General features: G+C 39.2%; 2 protein-coding genes across 3 annotated transcripts; both read left to right on the plus strand.

Annotated features, from left to right (window-relative positions):
- Positions 1-975: 975 nt before the first annotated feature.
- ap1m2 (adaptor related protein complex 1 subunit mu 2) lies at positions 976-13,634 on the plus strand. 2 transcript variants are annotated; one of them, XM_081380590.1, is made up of 12 exons: positions 976-1,256; positions 1,670-1,826; positions 4,342-4,409; positions 4,504-4,634; positions 4,714-4,861; positions 6,489-6,615; positions 6,727-6,869; positions 8,628-8,699; positions 9,165-9,323; positions 9,642-9,767; positions 12,519-12,594; positions 13,050-13,634. In XM_081380590.1, the coding sequence occupies exons 1-12, from the start codon at positions 1,215-1,217 to the stop codon at positions 13,073-13,075; spliced, it is 1,275 nt and encodes a 424-aa protein (XP_081236716.1). In that variant the 5' UTR covers positions 976-1,214; the 3' UTR covers positions 13,076-13,634. The 2 variants fall into 2 exon arrangements, with proteins under 2 accessions (XP_081236716.1, XP_081236715.1); XM_081380589.1 differs by having other exon boundaries at positions 1,145-1,256; positions 6,489-6,869; positions 13,050-13,324.
- Positions 13,583-15,678, plus strand: cdkn2d (cyclin-dependent kinase inhibitor 2D (p19, inhibits CDK4)). Its single transcript, XM_081380591.1, has 3 exons — positions 13,583-13,757; positions 13,888-14,078; positions 14,682-15,678. The coding sequence occupies exons 2-3, from the start codon at positions 13,932-13,934 to the stop codon at positions 15,042-15,044; spliced, it is 510 nt and encodes a 169-aa protein (XP_081236717.1). The 5' UTR covers positions 13,583-13,757; positions 13,888-13,931; the 3' UTR covers positions 15,045-15,678.
- The last annotated feature ends 358 nt before the right edge of the window (positions 15,679-16,036 follow it).

Consider the following 16,036-nt stretch of genomic DNA (forward strand, 5'->3'; position numbering starts at 1 on the left):
GCGTGCGTGTGTGTGTGTGTGTGTGTGTGTGTGTCATGATAATGATAAACTGAGAATTAAATGCAGATTTTAAGTCACTAGATCTGTTTTTTATGTTGTGTGATTTCTGTCTGATGCAGTCTCGTGATTCATGTATAGAGTTGAGGGTTTTACCAACGCCTCACTGAACAATGCTTGATATTAACAATGCTTAATAATTCTGTAGCCTATAGTCTTGTTTTATTTTTATTTTTAATGATGTGCTCATGTTGTTTAATGCTCTTCTTGTCCAGTTTTGCTTGAGTTATATTGCTCTTATTTTTAAAAAGAAAACACATAAGCTCTAAAACTGGACAAGTTATCTAATTAAAAACAGAGCCAGTTTCCTGGTGTGCTAAATAACACAGCGATCAATACTTTCACTGGGTCACTGTGTGTGATGATGAATGTTTGGAGTTGCTGTTGGACACCAGACAATGAGGACTTTTCATGTGTTTGTTACTGAACCCCATGAGATCAGATCAGATTTCCTTCCCAAAGGCATTGGAGTCTAACAGGAACACTTAGGTTTTGTGGAGAAGCACATTTACTCACACTTTACACCGCTCCCTGCATGCATTCGCATAAAACACTCATTTATTCCTCATGTTATCCTAGCAGCACGTTCATTTTTCACACAGCATGACAATCAGGATGATATTAACACTAACAGGGCTGGTGTTTTCAATATATAAGTAGACAATATATAATATTAATAATAATACATTTTATTTGTAATGCGCCTTTCTCAATCTCAAAGCGCTACAGAATGTACAGAACAAAATAAAACAAACAAGGAGAAAAAATAAAAATATCAAAAATGCAGTAATAAGTTAGGCTATAAATTAAAAGCTTGACTAAAAAGATGTGTCTTAAGGAGTCTCTTAAATCAGAGAAGCTGCTTCCTAACAGATGTAGTTTTGTAAGGTATATTGAGAACACACCCTTCTCTCTCTGGACTGGTGTGTGTGTGTGTATGTGGTTTGATGTTGCCCTCTACCGGGGCTCTTCTCCAGTCACGTGATCTCTGCCAATGTTTTACCTGGCGCTCGGTGACGTCATCGCGCACCGTGCAGGAAAAGGAACTGGTGATGAGTTCATAACTCTCCGCTAACCTCGGGAATGTGCCTAAACCAACTTTAAACTGGTTTAACCGTGTTCAACACTGATCCAGGTGGTTTTGTTAGCTTTAGAAGATGTCTGCGTCAGCTGTGTTCGTGCTGGACCTGAAGGGGAAGGTAAATGAGACTCATAATGAACGACTTTATAGGTGATATTTGTAGATGAAAATTCACTTGATTTAAATACGTGTTGAACACCCGCGAGTCGCTGTTTATAATAACCTGAGCATATTCAGCTGTCTGCTTCACACGAATATTACAATATCAGTCTTTAATGGAGACATAGTGGTTAATTATTTAAAGTCATATGATAGTATTTGACCTCTTTTGAAGATGTGCACTATTAGAGGTGTTACAGTGTATGACATGAGCAGATGTCATTTCCTTCCCAAACAGGAAGGAGTATTATTAGACATGAAAGAGTCTGTATTGTTGTTGAGGTACAGATGACGTCAATATAGGAAGATCGTAAATTATGAAATGAAATCTTTTATGAAAATGTCACGTTTCCCAATTTGTCTTCCCTTCAGGTGCTGATATGCCGCAACTACAAAGGCGACGTCGACATGTCCGAGATCGACCACTTCTTCAACCTGCTAATGCAACAGGAAGAGGAGGGGCTTGTTTGTCCTGTGATGTCACATGGCAACGTCCACTTCCTCTGGATCAAGCACAGCAATCTGTACTGTATCCTTTTACATCACAAACTTTCAAATCTGATTGCGAAAGATAAAGTTTTGATATGTGTTTCTTGCATGTGTTCACACTGAACATGCAAAATAGAAACAGTGCACTTTAAAAACCCGGATGATGCACTTGATTAACTGAAAACTGACACTTCATGCATTCCACTGTCGCAGCTTTAATCATGTAGTGTAGGGGCAGTGGCACTTATAAAGTTCATACACTACACGGTTGAGTACATGGTGCACAAGTGCATATAGGCCCTTTCCCAAATGGCACACTTCATATGCACTTTCAGTCTTGTGGACTTACAGTGGCTTACGCGGCCGCGTGTCCCTGAAGTCCATGAGCCTGTAGGGTGTCCCATTTAGTAATTTTAGGTTTCAGAAGGGTGCTCGTGAGCGCCCCCCTTTGCGGTTGATATGCGCCCTCAATGCGCACTTTTCGCACTGATGCGAGCGCCGCACCAGGCTTCTTCCCCAAGGGTCAAAGCGGCATTACGTCACATAAGTGTATAAGTGCATAAGTGTATAAGTGCATAAGTGTATAAGTGCATAAGTGTATAAGTGCATAAGAATATAGTGCAAAAGAACGTAGTGCATAAGTGTATAAGTGCATAAGAACGTAGTGTATAAGTGCATAAGTGTATAAGTGCATAAGTATATAGTGCATAAGAACGTAGTGCATAAGTGTATAAGTGCATAAGAACGTAGTGTATAAATGCATAAGTATATAAGTGCATAAGTATATAAATGCAGTGTATAAGTGTATAAGTGCATAAGTGTATAAGTGCATAAGTATATAGTGCATAAGAACGTAGTGTATAAGTGCAGATTATATAAGTGCAGAGTATATAAGTGCATAAGTATATAATGTATAAGAACGTAGTGCATAAGTGCAGAGTGTATAAGTGCATAAGTATATAGTGCATAATAACAGTGTATAAGTGCAGAGTATATAAGTGCATAAGTATATAGTGCATAAGTATATGGTGCATAAGTATATGGTGCAGAGTATATAAGTGCAGAGTATATAAGTGCATAAGTATATAGTGCATTAGAACGTAGTGTATAAGTGCAGAGTATATAAGTGTATAAGTGCATAAGTATATAGTGCATAAGAACGTAGTGTATAAGTGCAGAGTGTATAAGTGCATAAGTATATAGTGCATTAGAACGTAGTGTATAAGTGCAGAGTATATAAGTGTATAAGTGCATAAGTATATAGTGCATAAGAACGTAGTGCATAAGTGCAGAGTGTATAAGTGCATAAGTATATAGTGCATAAGAACGTAGTGTATAAGTGCAGAGTATATAAGTGCATAAGTATATAGTGCATAAGTATATAGTGCATAGGTGCAGAGTATATAAGTGCATAAGTATATAGTGCATAGGTGCAGAGTATATAAGTGCAGAGTATATAAGTATATAGTGCATAGGTGCAGAGTATATAGTGCATAAGTATATAGTGCATAGGTGCAGAGTATATAAGTGCATAAGTATATAGTGCATAAGAACGTAGTGTATAAGTGCATAAGTATATAGTGCATAAGAACGTAGTGCATAAGTGCAGAGTATATAAGTGCAGAGTATATAAGTGCATAAGTATATAGTGCATAAGAACGTAGTGTATAAGTGCAAAAGTATATAGTGCATAAGAACGTAGTGTATAAGTGCAAGGTATATAAGTGCATAAGTATATAGTGCATAAGTGCAGAGTATATAAGTGCATAAGTATATAGTGCATAAGTGCAGAGTATATAAGTGCAAAAGTATATAGTGCATAAGAACGTAGTGTATAAGTGCAGAGTATATAAGTTCAGAGTATATAAGTGCATAAGTATATAGTGCATAAGTGCAGAGTATATAAGTGCAAAAGTATATAGTGCATAAGAACGTAGTGTATAAGTGCAGAGTATATAAGTTCAGAGTATATAAGTGCATAAGTATATAGTGCATAAGTGCAGAGTATATAAGTGCAAAAGTATATAGTGCATAAGAACGTAGTGTATAAGTGCAGAGTATATAAGTGCATAAGTATATAGTGCATAAGAACGTAGTGTATAAGTGCAGAGTATATAGTGCATAAGTATATAGTGCATAAGAACGTAGTGTTTAAGTGCAGAGTATATAGTGCATAAGTATATAGTGCATAAGAACGTAGTGTATGGTTTATAAGTGAATAAGAACATAGTGCATAGTGTATAAGTGCATAAGAACATAGTGCATAGTGTATAAGTGCATAAGTACATAGTGTATAAGAACGTAGTGTATGAGTGCATAAGTGCATAGTTTATAAGTGCATAAGAACATAGTGTATAGTGTATGAGTGCATAAGAACATAGTGCATAAGTGCATAGTTTTTAAGTGCATAGTGTATAAGAACGTATTGCATAATAACGTGGTGCATAAGAACATAGTGTATAAGTGTGTAAATTGGCAGCCACTTGTGTTTTGTTGATATGTGTTGAATGTTCAATGGTGTTTCAATTTCCAACTTAACCTGCCAATAAAATCAGTGGTGGCCACAACCAACAAGAACTCTAATGCATCTCTGGTGTACGCCTTCCTGTACAAGCTCGTGGAGGTGAGTCGACCGAGCCGTCGTTCGTTAACCAGCGCGGGGCATTCTTCAAGCCAGGTCTCGATCTGAACTGAAACACTTCTCCCGCTCTGTTCAGGTGTTCACGGAGTATTTCAAGGAGCTGGAGGAAGAGAGCATTCAGGATAACTTCGTCGTCGTGTACGAGCTGCTCGACGAGCTCATGGACTTCGGATTCCCGCAGACGACGGACAGCAAGATTCTTCAGGAGTAAGACACGTTTGCTTCGTTCGCTCATGGAGAAGCTCATCTCTGGTGACCTCATGCGTGCTGATGCTCTTCCTCTTAGGTACATCACTCAGCAGGGTAACAAACTGGAGGTGAGCAAGACCAAAGTGCCCACTACGGTCACCAACGCCGTGTCCTGGAGGTCAGAGGGCATCAAATACAAGAAGAACGAAGTTTTCATCGACGTGATTGAGTCCATTAATGTTCTGGTGAGTTACATCATCTTCCATGTGCAGTGTATCACAGAGAAAGGTGTTTCTGGAGAACTGCTCACGTACGTCTCTCCTGTTGGGGTGTGCGATGTTTATCATCTACGATAATATCGTGATTGTTGTTTTAACGACGTGCGATCTGACATTATTGAGTATGTCCCTCACTTTACAAAAACACACTTTCACTGTGTGATTCAGTCTATTAAAATGCATTTATAATGCCCCCAATATTCAAGGTAAGGGGCAAAAATACCTCTATGTCTTTCATATTTATATAATTTAATATGGTTAATCAATATCACATGAAGAGTGGTGTTTTTTCTTCAAATATTACAAATGTGATATTGATTTTATACAAGAGTTCAATAAATAAGAAGTTAATTTTAAGTGATTTTAGACACAATATTGCCTGTTTTTGCTGTATTCCGCCAACGAAACAAAGCCACAGGACTGTTTTGGGTCTCTGAGCAACAGCGGTGTGTTTCGTTACTGAATGAATGAATCCTTTGAATTAATGATTCAATGACTCACTCATTAAGACAGTCAAATGCTTCGTTCCTGAATGAATCAGTCCTTTGAATGAATCGGATGAAACTTAATGACTCGCTACTGGCGGTGTTAATTTCACATTTAAAGTATCTTTTCATTTTTAAAAATAATTTCTAAATATCATTATTCAACGTTTTATATTTGAAACATCAAAACATTATTTATGTATTTGTAACTGTAGGTTAAATGCGTTCATGTCGCTGTGATCTGCATTGAACAGTCTGTGTAAATGCATCTAACGCCACTTTAGTTGATTCTGATTTCAGTTGATTGGTCACTGTTGAAGCTTGTTTCCACCACAGAATAAGAAATAAAAAAGGTAATTGCGACTTTTTATCTCACAATTCTGACATTTTCTCTCTCACAATTGCGAGTTTGCATCAGAATTGCGTGATATAAAGTCAGAATTGTGTGATATAAAGTTGCAATTACTTGTTATAAAGTCAGAATTGTGAGATGTAAACTCACAATTCTGAGGAAAAAACTCAAGTCTTTTTTTCCTTAGAATTGGACTTAATAATAACTCGCAATTTTGAGTTTATATATCACAATTCTGAGAAAAAATTTCATAATTGTGAGTTAATATTTTGCAATTCTGACTTTATAACATGCAATTGTGAGATAAAAAGTCGCTATTATCTTTTAAAATGTTTTATTTGGCGGAAACAAGCTTCCACAGGTCACAGCCCGATTGTGTCTTATTATTCTAATTGAATTTATTGATTAAATGTAAGAATTTGACACAAAAGATGATGCATACATTTAAATAGGTTTAAAAAATAGCTTTATAAATATAAAAATGCCCATAAAAGCTAAAAATCTCATTGAAACTTATTGAAAAAGAAGATTTCTGTCACGGCTGTGAACTGACCCTCACACAATATAAAGCATATCAGAACTTTAGGAGTCTCTGTCCTCAGCCGTCCTAAACCCTGCAAAGGCACCAACATAATAAACACACTCAGCAAAATATCGTCTAATTATCTTTATATAAAATATCGAGAACTAATTTTTTGTCAGTATCACACAGCCCTACTCTCCTGTAGTGTGTAAAGATGTCTGTGTGTGTGTGTAGGTGAATGCGAACGGCAGTGTTATGAGCAGTGATATCGTGGGCAGCATCAAGCTGAAGACCATGCTCTCGGGGATGCCGGAGCTCAGGCTGGGCCTGAACGACCGCGTGCTGTTCGCCCTCACCGGCCGTAAGAGCCCAGCTTTATCAACTAAGCTGTTTGAGTTCACGAAGAGTGTTGTGCAGGATGAGGTCAGTCCTGGAAATAACGTGTTGTGTGTGTGTGTGTGTGTGTGCACAGGAGACAAAGGGAAGACTGTCACCATGGAGGATGTGAAGTTTCATCAGTGTGTCCGTCTGTCGCGTTTCGAGGGCGACCGGACAATCTCCTTCATCCCGCCTGACGGAGAGTCCGAGCTCATGTCGTACCGGATCAACACACACGTAAGGCTCCTCCATCAGTGTGTGTGACTAGGGTTTGAAATGAACGATTCCAGTTCCTATTTCGATTCTGCTTATCGTTTCCGATTCTTATCGATTCCTAATTTCGATTCCAATAAGAAAAATAAATAAATTTAGATATCATTCACATTTAGTCTTATTGGAAAACATTTAATTGTAGCTGAACATCATCAACAGGCCGAAGACCGCTTTTCCTGTGGTTTAAAAATACCAGAAAAACAACTAGCCGAACTTATATTAATTTCAAGCATTATTAAAGACAAGTAAACACTTAGCAGTCGCAACAAATAGACACAACTGAAGAAAGATACGATTGAAATAAACAGTGTTTTAAGATTTCCAGGTACAGACACTGGAATCAAATGTAAAATAACACTGCACTTTATAAAATAAAATATACAGTACATTACAAATATAGTCACAAGTTATTCAGTCAAGGAGTGAATTTTCTCTATCTTGTGTTGTTTGATTAGTGTTATTATAGAGACGGCAGCAGGAGTATTAGGCTGCTGTCACTTTAAGATATGCCCAATATAGTGACACACGTGCAGCTCTGAAAACTGAGTCGTCTCACGCTTGATAAGTCGTATTGAAATGCTCACAAAGGAATCCATAAGAGGAATCGAAATTTAAATTTTATAACAAGTATCCAATTCCAGAATTGGCAGACAGCAAGACACAAGCAAATTGAATAGTATCTGAAGTCAATCCCCTTTCTAGTTACTCCATAAAGCCATAGTGACAGATAACCATTCTTTGTATTGCATCTGTACGTATTTCATTTTTATAATGCATTTGGACATTTCCGCTGCTCTCAACCTCTCAGATTGTGTTTTCTGATCTCTGTCGCCCACACACCTGTGTTATCTCCCTCTATGGCCACAGTTGACCTGTTTTCTGCTGTTTTTCCATGAGGTGACTGAGAGAGTTTGATTGACAGAATAAGCGTCGTGTGTATGTTGTTCATACTGTCTCTCAGTGAGGTTATGAACAACTAGATGTTGACTGTGGTTCAGTTCATACACCACACACACTTCAACCAAACTAGCTCTCAAACTCACTGAAAATCTGAGGTAGACAGATTATTAAATGCTGTTGTTAGATTTGATTTTACAAATTGTCCAAAAAAAAGATTCGCTGTTTGCGAATGTAAAAGCTCTGCGAAGTTTCAATGATCAAAGTGCAGTTTTTGTCTCTCAAAAGAAAGAATCGATTCTGAACTGAAACGAGTCGTCAGTAATTCTGATTAACCTGCGTAGGTTTTCTAATCATTTGCATAATTCCAGCCTCTGGTCTTGATTGGCTGAACAGACTTCTCTTAGCTCCGCCCTCTTAGCTTAGCTCCGAGACAGGAAGATGTCGAGAAGACGCTGTTTTCTGCTGATAAAGCAAATCCACTTTGATGAGATTGATACGGTAAAACCCACGCCATCGTTACTGTTCGTATCACTGTGATCAAGAGCTGAGATTCAGATATGATAATGAGCGTTTGGTTTCTGACCAATCACAGAGCCGCTCTCAGAGAGGCGGAGCTTAGAGAGACTGAATCTTCGATGGAAGCGTTTCAGACACTGAGAGAAAAGAGCTGATGTGCAGTGGAGATTATGAGGAAGTGTGTGAAAGGGGCACTTTAAACAGTCCAGCTTCTGGAGATCATCTATTACACCATTACATCATCATAGCTGATCAGATTCGCTGTTTGTAGTGTAACAAGTGTCTTTATTAACCTTTCATCTGCAGGTAAAGCCGCTCATTTGGATCGAGTCAGTTATTGAGAAGTTCTCTCACAGTCGAGTGGAGATCATGGTGAAGGTTTGTCAGCAACACTTTCTTCATCGCACCACACTGGAGACATTTCAAGACTGAATATAAAGATTTACAGCATTGTTCAGCAAGTGTAGACTGACTTTCCACTCGTTAATCCTCTCTCTCTCTCTCTCTCTCTCTCTCTCTCTCTCTCTCTCTCTCCCTCTCTTTCTCTCTCTCTCTCTCCCTCTCTTTCTCTCTCTCTCCCTCTCTTTCTCTCTTTCTCTCTCTCTCCCTCTCTTTCTCTCTCTCTCCCTCTCTTTCTCTCTCTCTCTCTCTCTCTCTCTCTCTCCCTCTCTTTCTCTCTCTCTCTCTCTCTCTCTCTCTCTCCCTCTCTCTCTCTCTCTCTCTCTCTCTCTCTCCCTCTCTTTCTCTCTCTCTCCCTCTCTTTCTCTCTTTCTCTCTTTCTCTCTTTCTCTCTTTCTCTCCCCCCCCCCCCTCTCTCTCTCTCTCTCTCTCTCTGTATTCCAGGCTAAAGGACAATTCAAAAAGCAGTCTGTAGCCAACAATGTTGAGATTCGTGTGCCTGTGCCGAGTGATGCCGACTCTCCCAAGTTTAAAACCAGCACAGGTCATGCTAAATACGTTCCTGAAAAGAACTGGGTGGTGTGGAGCATTAAATCCTTCCCAGTAAGGAACCAATTACTGATGCTTAGCTCTTCTGTCATAAAATGTTGTGGTAGCACTTTATTTCACAGTCCTGTTCCGCATGCACATACAATGTACTTATTAGAGCAATTACAATAACTGTGTTATAACCCCGAACTTATCCCTAAACCTAACCTTAACCCATGTAGTTACATTATATTACTTGGGTAACTATACTTTAAGTACACGTACTGTAAAATAAAGTGTTACTGATGTTGTTTTATGAAGACTTTTGTTTAAGATCTTTATTGAATCTGTAAAGCTGATCTCTCGTCTCTGTGTCGATGTGTCCGTTGGCAGGGTGGAAAGGAGTTTCTCATGCGTGCTCACTTCGGCCTGCCAAGTGTGGAAACGGACGAGAAAGAGGGAAAACCTCCGATCACCGTCAAGTTTGAGATCCCATATTTTACAGTGTCAGGCATACAGGTGTGTGTGTGTGCATGACTTTGAATGAGCAAATACGCTCTATCAGTGTATTTACTCTTGTGCCAAATGTTACACGTGTAGACATCCCACTTCTCCTGGAAGTTCTGGGAGACTCCTGCGGTTCCTTGATGCCCGGAAATTATATACAATATCCCGGAAATTAAGCGTGCGAGACAGAAGCCCTGTTTCCACCTGGCATTAAGATGAGTTTTCGGTGATCTGATCACGAATTGTCAGCCAAGGAACATTACCGTTTTTCACCTGAAATTAATGCGTTTTAAATGCATCTCCTATTATTTGGTCACTCTACATTACTTTCAGCACATATATATATATATATATATATATATATATATGTGCTGAATATATATTCTGTTTAAATGCAACGTTCTTTAATTGGGTGTGGTGGTGTCTCCCGGAAATTAGTTTTTAAAGAATGTCTGCATGTGTTCTTCGAACACGGTCTGTTTAAGATCTAATGTAAGACATTATGATCAGTTATGGAACTTGTGTCTCAGCAAGTGAAAATTTGTTTTTTATTTGAAAGGTACGGTACATGAAGATCAATGAGAAGAGCTCTAGATTCTCATTGGTCGCTGGCGCAGTTACCATAGCGATACTGTAGCAACACCTATCAGCGCTCCTCGCTTTTGTCCAATTATGGCAGCCATGTTGGCGTGTGTGGCTTCTGATTGGTAGAAGGGTTCTTGTTGTCATGCAGCTCTGTGGTCGATCAAGAGCGCGATGTAAAGGCGCAACTGGGAACAGAGCCTAATATAATGTAATATAATATAATATTCTGTTGAAATGCAATGTTCTTTAGGGGGGTGGTGTTTGTGCTATCTGCCGGAAATTAGTTTTTGCAGGATGGGATATCTGCATGTGTTCTTTAAACACAGTCTGAAGATCTAATGTAAGACGTTATGATCAGTTATGGATAGGGGTGCAATAAGTTCAGACTGCTCATTTGTAGGGATGCAACGGTACACGGTAAAATACCGGACCGTTCGGTCAGCCCTGCACGGGACAATCTACCCTCGTGTCCCGCGGTACTTCGGTTTTGCCATTGAGTTCGCGCTGATCCTTTTAGTTTTTGCTTTAGGCGCCGTTCACACATCGCGCCTAAAAACGCGTAGAAAACGCTAGGCGCGGCGCGTTCTCCTTTTTCCAAAGCGCTAGGGCGGTTGCGCTCCGGAGTCCGGAGGCGTCTGTCGTTGCTAAAGCAACCATCAGCTGCGCTCTGGTTGGTTCTTGTCACGTGACCTACGGTGCGCTTGCGGCATTCTGAAAAGTTGAGAATTTTCTGCTGGGGACATCGTTAGTGCCAACCGGTCTCGCCTTGCACCAGACAGTGTTGATAGACTCATCTTTTTGCACAATAATCTCTCAATAGTGGATGAGTAAATAACATTGCACTTTGTATCCTGAATGCAGTATTTTTTTATTATATTATTTTGCTCTGTTTTTTTTTTTTTATTCAAAGCACAAGCTAATTTATGTTTGTTAAAGGGAAAAGTGCACTTTTTCTTTCACATTGATCACTTCATATACCAGTTATCAAGGTTTGGAATTGGGATCCACTTGAATATTTTGAAGTGTGTTTGTTTACATTTTGTATTTCATATAAGTGATAGTTGAAGAGCTTGTATTACTTAGTGTTGTTCAGTACAGACTAGAGTGTTAATTTATTCCAAACATTGATGTTCTTCCTACTGTGACATTCTGTTTATGCTCATAAGAAAAATAAAACATATTTTTGGGATGAAATAGCAGTCTCTTTCTGCACAAAACATGTACCGAAACCGAACCGAGACCGTGGCCCAAAAACCGAGGTACGGACCGTACCGTGGGCTATCTGTACTGTTGCACCCCTACTCATTTGCATACCGACATGTTGACAACTGTTAATGCACAATCACCATTTTAGATCGACTAACTGTAATACTGTATAAGATTTCCATTTGAACTGAATGCATAATAAAAATCAGCCGGTGTCAGAGCAAAACGCAAAGCTGTGACATTCACTGACATGCTTAACTCGGTAGTGCTAAAACCGGCAGCGCATATACTTACTTTCTGTCAACCCGCTAAAATAAAAGCTTGCTGATTTTAGGTTTGGAAATGTTGAAAATTCATATAAAAAATGAAAATGTAAATATTAGCATTGTATTTTTTACAATTGAAAAATAATTGTATTTTTATTTAATAATTTTTCAAAATATAATAGTATTATCACAATTTTTTTTTTTTAACTAAATAAATAAAGTGCAATAATGCTATTTTTTTTTTATATATGTATAATTATATTTAATGGGTTACACTATGTGCAGTGTGAGCACTGAACTGACTCTCCAGGTGCCCTCATGAAAACCAGACTGAAAACTGTATGTGCACCCCTGAAAGAGCTCTAGATTCTCATTGGTCGCTGGCGCAGTGACCATAGCGATACTGTAGCAACACCTATCAGCACTCCTCCCTTTTGTCCAATTATGGCAGCCGTGTTGGCCTGTGTGGCCTCTGATTGGTGGAAGTGTTCTTGTCGTCATGCTGTTGCCGATCAGGCAAGCAATGTAAAGGCGCGACCACAAATATAACATAATATAATGTAATATAATTTTCTGTTGTAATGCAATGTTTTTACAGGATGAGATGTCTGCATGTGTTCTTTAAACTCAGTCTGTTTAAGATCTAATGTAAGACTTTATGATCAGTTATGGCACAGCAAATGAAAAATTGTATGTTATTTGAAAGGTACGGTACATGAAGATCATTGAGAAGAGTGGCTATCAGGCGCTGCCGTGGGTCCGCTACATCACACAGAGCGGAGGTGAGCAAGGGGTTTCGCATATTTTTAACAAAGCAGGTATTTTTATGATTTATTTTTCGTAGGCTTTCTTATTCACACTAACAAGCAATAATGTAAAACATAAATAAGCTCAATCATTTAAACTAAAACCATTGACAGACACGCACAAAACTAAGTTAAATAAATAAACATAATAATAATACATACATGCATAGAAAAGGGGCTACATCCGGTCCATCGTTTCTGTGACCATTTGAGTAAATATTTTCCTGCCTGGCCATATAATTGCAAATTTATTACACATTGCAAAAAATAAATAAAAAATTGCAAAAAAAAGAAAGAAATTTCCTACACTTAGAATATTTAATATGTATTGTCCCATAAAGCATGTTTTTTTTTAAAGATGTGTCTTTGGCAATGAAGCAGATGTCAAAAGACTGACTAATGTATTCATTTATATCTGTGTATGCTTTCAGATTACCAGCTGAGGACAAACAACTAATGAGCACTGCCGACACATGACTGAGAATTTTTATTTTTTAAAGAAAAAGACGTTTATGTAATGTTTATGTCTGTTTTTAGTCGAGTTTATCCTGTCAGAATTTCATTAGAAAAAAAGTTTGACGCTGATTGTAAACATACCAAGCATTTCAGGCACAATAATGTATTTTCACAAGTGCGTTTTGCACCAAATCATGGAATATGTTGTCTTTTTGCAATAAATTAAATATATTTGTCTTGCAGTTATTGATATAATGTGTTAACTGTTGTGTTGTTCCTCATGACATATAACTGGGTCTCCTGTAGACTCTGTCACGAAGGCCCGCTCTTTTTCCACACTCCCACACTCAGTGAATGAACGCTGCAGTTTACAAACAAACCTTCTCAAATTGCCCGCCTTCTGCCCTCTTGATTCTCATTGGTCGCTGGCGCAGTTACCACGGCGATACTGTAGCAACGCCTATCGGCACTCCTCCCTTTTGTCCAATTATGGCAGCCGTGTTGGCGTGTGTGGTTTCTGATTGGTCGAAGTGTTCTTGACGTCATGCAGCTCTGTTGCCGATGAAGCGCGCAATGTAAAGGCGCAACCGCGAGCAGAGCGTATATATATGATTGTTTTGACGTATTTGTGTAAACACAGATAAACAGCCAACGGTCACTAATCCACAAACAGCAACGAAGAGGTAAGCGCTTTAAAAGGTGTTCATACGTTCATTTTGACCGTGACGTTTATTGATACCGTTTAATCAGTTCTTCAGAGAGATTCGCGTTAATGTTCCGCATCACGGACCTCTTTTCTCGCGTTTGTCTCAGATCTGCCCTTGTGTTGGTGGCTCGTGTCGGTCCAGGTGTTTCAGATGATGGTTCTGCACGGGTTCGGGTCCAGCGGGAAGAGTCTCAGCACGGCTGCGGCTCAGGGGAATGTGGACTCGGTCCGGCGGATTCTCCAGGATCACCGGGTCGAACCGGACACGCTCAATGAGTTCGGGAAAACCGCACTACAGGTGATTTACTCATTTACAGCATTAAAACACAGTATTATTACATAAAGAGCTGTTTCTTTCGCTTTCCTTTCCGCCTTTACCATCTGACTGCGATGATGTCATAGTGACCGCTGTCAATCATCTGTTATTTACTTTTCTGTTGAGCAATATGATCGAATTAACGCAGAAAGTACATCAAAAAGTAAAACTAAAGAATACAAACAGGAACTAAATACTTAATGATGTAACAGAGTCTTATTTTCATTAAACAGAGGAATGGTAGAGCTGGCATATAGCGTTTTGTCCTTGCTTTAAAGGGTTTGTTCATCCAAAAGTTAAAATGGTCCTATAATTTGACCTATAAAGCCATCCTTGGTGTAGGCTTTATCATTTTTTTCTTTCAGCCAAACACAATTTCAGTTATATATTTTCTTTGGCTGAAAGAAGAAAGTCATATACACCTAGAATGGCTTGAGGGTGAGTAAATTATGCGATAATTAACATTTTTGGGTGAACAAACTCTTTACCTGAGGTCAGATATTTTTGCTTCCTAAGAAGCCGACCCATTTTTCACCACTAGTTATCATTTATAAAGCACATAATGAGATGTTTGGTGTGCTGTAGGTGATGATGATGGGCTGCACCAGTGTGGCGTGTGTGTTACTGGACCACGGCGCTGACCCAAACGTCCAGGACCGCTGCGGCGTGACCCCGGCGCACGATGCGGCCCGCACGGGGTTCCTGGACACAGTGCGAGTGCTGGTGGACTACGGCGCCTCAGTCAATGTCCCCGACCACAGCGGCGCGTTACCCATCCACATCGCCATCCGCGAGAGCAACTGGGACGTGGTGGAGTTCCTGGCCCCGCTGTCAAACCTGGGCCACCAGGACAACGCAGGGTCCAAACCGCTGGACGTGGCCCGGGACGCCTGCGCTCCGGAGATCGTGGAGCTGTTGGAGCACCTGATGGCGAGCAGTTCGAATTGAAGAACTATGCACTGTTGGAGCGCTCATTAGCATTTTGTAATTTATTTTAATATGTTGGATGTTGATATATGTTTCCATAGTTGGTAGTTGAACTCATAATATTAGCTGGAATGTGTAGCGCCAGTTTTGCACAGAGCAAATCCCTGCACTGGATTCAAAGAGAGCCGCTCTCCTTCAGTCACGTGTGGGTTTGCCAGGCACATATGTAAATGACTTAATTTTGGTATTTTGCTAAATATTTCTGTGCAGAAACTTGAACTGTTAACATTTTTATTCCTGTAAATTTATTCCCTGCCATCCTCGCACTGATGAATTCTCGTTCTGTGTGCAAGTGTGGTTGGAGTGTTAACATCATCTGTAAATAACAGTATATGAATTTATTTGACTTATTTATTGAAGAATTGTATATTAACGTTATGTTTACTGTGGTATTTCAAGTGTTATTTATTAAGCTGTTTAATAAACTGAAAACTCACTTTGAACTGGTCTGAATTGTTAGTCATGTCATAGCTACTGATGATCATATTTTTCTTAATCAAGAACATTCACACACACAAAAAAAACAAGTAGATTAAAGTCCCCCTGTGGTGTAAATCCAGCTTTTAATGTTGTTTATGTGTCTATGTGGTGTGTTTAATCTGCTTTAAGACAAACCATGTGTAAACTCATAAGTCGACACCATTGCCTCCTTAAAACTGCAGTGAACCAAAGACAGTCTCAAAAACACGCTTTGAAATCGCTGGTGTTCCTGACGTCACAAACTACCTTGTAACCAATCAGATCAACGTGTGATCGTCAACCAGTGGATCTCTGAGCTGAGTGAGTGAGTGGAGGCAGGGCTCATTTGCATATTCATAGAACCGCGTATACTAAATGAGGCAAGAGAGTCGAGTTACATTCAAGATATTTAAGGCATGAAAAAAAAAATTTCTAGGAAATGACATTTAAATATGTAATTTTGGTGATCAAAGATGATTTTTAAGAACAAAAAA

Source organism: Scardinius erythrophthalmus, assembly GCF_964197995.2.
Source record: "Scardinius erythrophthalmus genome assembly, chromosome: 12".
Lineage (NCBI taxonomy): Eukaryota > Metazoa > Chordata > Actinopteri > Cypriniformes > Leuciscidae > Scardinius > Scardinius erythrophthalmus.